Source organism: Arachis ipaensis, chromosome B3 (assembly GCF_059453495.1).
Source record: "Arachis ipaensis isolate K30076 ecotype BB chromosome B3, ASM5945349v1, whole genome shotgun sequence".
In the NCBI taxonomy this organism is placed as follows: domain Eukaryota; kingdom Viridiplantae; phylum Streptophyta; class Magnoliopsida; order Fabales; family Fabaceae; genus Arachis; species Arachis ipaensis.
This window is the reverse complement of record NC_142438.1, coordinates 132,845,519-132,850,423: the sequence shown is the minus strand read 5'-3', so window position 1 is coordinate 132,850,423 and position 4,905 is coordinate 132,845,519. Positions and strand designations below refer to the sequence as shown.

At 37.8% G+C, this 4,905-nt stretch overlaps 1 protein-coding gene across 1 annotated transcript; it reads right to left on the bottom strand.

Moving 5' to 3' along the window:
- Positions 1-622: 622 nt before the first annotated feature.
- LOC107631219 (small ribosomal subunit protein eS6) lies at positions 623-2,527 on the bottom strand. Its single transcript, XM_016334586.3, has 6 exons — positions 2,438-2,527; positions 2,288-2,352; positions 1,798-1,855; positions 1,604-1,712; positions 1,151-1,423; positions 623-1,036 (listed from the first exon to the last, which is right to left on the bottom strand). Exons 1-6 carry the CDS (start codon positions 2,441-2,443, stop codon positions 801-803), a joined length of 747 nt encoding a protein of 248 aa, XP_016190072.1. The 5' UTR covers positions 2,444-2,527; the 3' UTR covers positions 623-800.
- Positions 2,528-4,905: the final 2,378 nt, after the last annotated feature.

Below are 4,905 nucleotides of genomic sequence, written 5' to 3'. Positions count from 1 at the left end.
AGAAACTCTTGTTGGAACTTTCATTTCTTGCCTCGTTCATTCTCTCGCTCACTGCTCTGTTTCACGTCCTTCCTTTGTAGCATCTCACCCTATTATAACATTTTTACCTGAAACCAAACCCCCCAAAAGGGAAAGACCTATACATACAGCTGAATAATTTGAAGCACTGATGGAGACGAGCCTATAAGGGACGCCAAGGAAAGCTTTACGAGACATCGTTGCCAAACAGTGCAGTGCAACTGATCGAAACTCAAGTCAAAAGGTTATACACGTACTGCTCCCAATCTTGTTCCAAAGCCCAAAGGTATGGTGGGAGGCTAGACGGCTAACTCGTGGAAATGTGCACACTGCCACGTTCTAATTGTTCATTTTTCTTTGTTGGATAACCTTATATTATTCAGTATTGCTTATTGAATGTATCTACCAATTTTATCAAGCCATCGCATTATATGGCTATCCTGCGTAATGCTATCCTGCGGTTATTTAATTCGGCTGCAGAGTAGTCCAGTTGAAGTGAGTGTTCTCATTATATGTAATAACACTTGAGATCAGACCCTGCAAACATACAATTTCAAGGCCATAATCAAAGTAAGCATAAATCCATTCGTTAGGAAATTTCTGCTAGACGAAAATCTTCAATTCAATTTAACTCTCAAACAAATAAGTGCCAAATCCGTCAATAAACTCAACATAATAACAAAACCATAAATGTTTATCACAATCACCCTCATGGAAAATAAGGACTACCAAAAACTAGGATGAAGTTTCCAACTTCACCACACTACCCATGAAACGAGGGCCTATGCAGTTGCCTTGGCAGCCGCACTGGAAAGCTTGGATCTCCTCTTGGCCAAGCTCTCACTACGGCGTTCCCTCTGTTCCTTCAACCTCGATGCAAGCAACTTCTGATACTCCGCTGCTTCTGACTTGGCCTTGGCAATTCTCTTCTTCTTGTCAGCAATCCTTGCTCGCTTCCTTTGGAGTGTCAAAGGTGTCACCAGTCTTTGTATCTTGGGAGCCTTGCTCACCTTTTTGCCTGAAACCAAACATCCACTACTCAGCCTAGAATTCATCACTAATTTAACCAATATTGGTTCATATCAACAGAAGCATAAAGAGACTAAGAAATTTCTGTGCATAAGAAAATTACCATTTTTGGTTGTAAAGGTTCTGCGGTAGGTGTTAACATACTTCCTCACATCGTCCTCCTTTGAGAGGTTGAACAGCTTGCGGATTTTGGATGCTCTCTTTGGCCCCCTCATCCTTGGCTTCTCAACATCAGTCAGGCCGGGAAGATCATTGTCACCCTTCTTCACAATCACCAAGTTCAAAACTGAGAGATCAGGGCTGACAATGCACCCGCGAACAGACTTTCTCCTACGCTCTCCATTGCGCCTTCCATATCCACGGAAGCAAGGAGTTCCTGCCCAGATGCATGGCAATCAACATTAAGTAAGTCAAAAGAGCTAAAACCACTTGGTAATGAAAACCATGAATTGTGCACCCTACTTATTGCAGGACAAAGCAAAAATGAATGGCATGTATTATTGAACAGTTTATAGTCAACTGAGGAAGGAACCTTTAATCTTTAGAAAAATCATACCTCTGTGAAGCAAAAGACGAACACGACCAGGGGTCAACACTCCTTGCTTCATTGGGAATCCTTGCTTGTCACAGCCACCGGTGATTTTGAAGACATAGCCTTTGAATTCCTGTATGAAAAAGGTTTTATAAATAATGGATCAACTATTGAAGAGATAGAGAAGACATCGAATATTCAAGGGGAATCCAACATACCTCTCCAAGAGCATCACCAAGGACCTCCTGTGAGATCCTCTTGTCCCAAAATGCACGTCTGCATTTTAAAGTAGAATAACAATATCACGAACAAAATTCAGTATGAACAAATCTCTACCGAAAAACTAACAATCTAACATCATCTATCGAAAGTCAGCATAATGAACAACCAGAAGAACAAACTCACAATCAATCTAAAGCACGAACATGTTGCCATAAGGAAACTAGGGTTCATTATGTAATCGATATCAATAGATGAATCTGAAACAAATACTACATTTGCACTAAACAGCAATGGGGCAAAAATTACAAAGCTTCAAATTCTAACAAGAAATCCGGAGCACTATAATGTATAAAGCAAAAATAAAAGAAGCACTGTTCCAGAGCACCGGCACTTCAAAGTGGCATTCTTTAACATAACACAGTATACAACACAAGAACAGCAACAATAGCAATAAGAGAGAATTGAAAAGATGAACGGAGAAATTACAGCTTCTGGTCATCGTCGATCTCGAGCTTCTTCTGGCATCCAGTAGTGGGATTAGCAATGTTGAACTGCAGAAAAAAAAAATCGAAGATTGTTGCTCAGCCACAAAAACATTAAAAAAAATCGAAGCTGAAGACAAAGTAGGGAGAAGACCTTCATTGTGATGCCGCCGCTGCGAGCTCTCTGCGTGCCTTCCGATTTTGAGCTTAGAACATGCGGCTGGTCAGAGAAGGTAGGGTTAACTCGTTCTCTGCTTTTATATACTCTACTCCTCTCTTAAGGGCCCCTTAATTGGGCTTCATAAGCCTGTATCCTAACAAACCCAGGCAAATGCTTGGAAGGAGTATGGGCTTCATATTCTGTACGAGGCCCACTCTTATCCTTAGTTTAAGTCCCTTAACCTTTTTTATTTATTTACAGTTTTAACTTTAACACTCCCTTTACCTGTTATACTATGTGGCTATGTGTGCACTTTAGCCTTAAAAATTTTTAAAATGCAAATAGTTCCCTCTTAAACTTTGAAAATTTTTAAATATGCAAATTTATAACTTAAATTTTTGTTGGTTTTATTAACATTTAATCGAAAAAGGACAGATAAATGATTAGATAAAAAGAGATTGTATTTAATGAAATTTTAGTTAAAATTTTGAGAATGGATTAAAAATCTAGGATCAACAACGGTAACAAGGTATATAGGAAAGCCAATGAATAATAGCTCAAATGGCATAATCTCCCCATACTCATCTAAGAGGTTGCGGGTTCGAGTCTTCATATCTTTGGTAAAAGAAAAAAAAAAAAAAAAACAAGGTAGATAGGAATTCTATAATTTGAAGAAAATTAATGTTAAGGATCAATATGAATAGTTGATTAACTACCAATTTGGGTTATTGACATTTTTTATCTACAAACAATTTTAACGAAACGAAGATTAGTTTTTTTTTTAAAGAAAATCTCAACGGATAAAGTGAAGCAACAAAGATTAGTTATTCTAAAGTTATTATGAATAACTTAAATTCAAATAGAAGGACATATAATATAACTTTTGCTGTTTTGCATATAAACATCAATGACCTATATCGTTCATTTCAGTGCGTGTAATCTTTTTACCTCTAAATCAACGTATATCCCATATATTCTCAACAGAGCGTCGAAGCCAAATATAGACAAATACTTTTAACTGGTGAACAAATTAACCTGGAAAATATTGTAATTTGAGGAGGCATTTTTTATAGAAAAACTCTTATTTCAACAATTTTTAGTATTTTTGACCATTATTTGATGAGGATAAATATTAAATTTTATATATGTAAATTCTAAAAAAATATCGGTGTAAATTGTATTAATTTATGGGTGCAGACTATATTAATTTATGTGTACAAAATTCTAATAAATATATGTTAGAAACAAGAGAGAGATATGAGAAAAGTGTTCTGTGTATTATTCAAGTTGATGAAAGGTACAATATACAAGGGATATTTATAGGTGCTAAATGAATCAGAGTAATAAAGGCACATAATCCTATAATTAATATATAGATATACTATATAAATATAGACGATACTAATTGGTCTAAATTGATGCTAATGATTCTCTAACATCCCCCCTCAAATTCAAGTGGGAGCTAAGGATACCAACTTAAGTTTGGATAACAAAGTCCGGAAATGAATCGGGTGATGAGCTTTCGTGAAGATATCAGCAGTCTGATCTAGTGTTCCAACAGCAATGAGACGAACAGCATCAATAAGGATACGTTGCTGAACAAAATGACAATCAATCTCAATGTGTTTGGTGCGTTCATGAAATACATCATTATGGGCGATCTGAATAACACTGCGGTTATCACAAAAAATATCAATAAGGGACGACTGAGGAGCACCTAGATCCTCGAGAAATAAACGAACCGAGATAACTTCAGCAGTGGTGTCAGCGAGGGCACAGTACTCAGCTTCTATGCTTGAGCGAGCAGTGAACGTTTGCTTCTTAGCACTCCAATAAATGAGAGCGTTGCCAAGAAACAAACAGTAACCATTAGTAGAACGACGATCAGTGGGATCACCAGCCCAATCAGCATCGGAGTAAGCCTGAAGAGACAAAGAGAAATGGGTAGAAAAATAAAGGCCTTGAAATAGAGTGACTTTGATGTAGCAAAGAATGCGAAGAACTGTCGCATAGTGAGTAGTACGAGGAGCTGATAGAAACTGGCTAAGTACATGAACTGGATAGGCAATGTCTGGTCGGGTGACAGTCAAGTAGACGAGACCGCCAACTAACTATCGATAGAGAGTTGGATTATCCAAAACAGTGTCATCCATAAGGGTAAATCGAACATTAGGCTCAAGAGAAGTAGACTCAATGCGACTATCTGTAATCCCAACGTGAGCAAGAAGATCTGAAGCATACTTAACCTGAGAGAGATAGATGCCATCATCGGTGGAGATGACCTCGAGACCAAGAAAATAGCTGAGAGAACCAAGATCTTTCATCTCAAAGGTTCGGTGAAGTGAGGCCTTGAGATCAGAGATACCATCAACATCATCCCCAGTCATGATCATGTCATCAACATACAAAAGTAGAAGAACAACTCCACGTTCGCTTTTACGAATGAAGATGGCATTCTCATG

Coding starts and splice junctions, on each gene's coding strand:
- LOC107631219 (XM_016334586.3), bottom strand. Junction 1,424..1,603: donor TCGTCTTTTGCTTCACAGAG/GTATGATTTTTC, acceptor GCATCTGGGCAG/GAACTCCTTGCTTCCGTGGA. Junction 1,037..1,150: donor AACCTTTACAACCAAAAATG/GTAATTTTCTTA, acceptor GTTTGGTTTCAG/GCAAAAAGGTGAGCAAGGCT.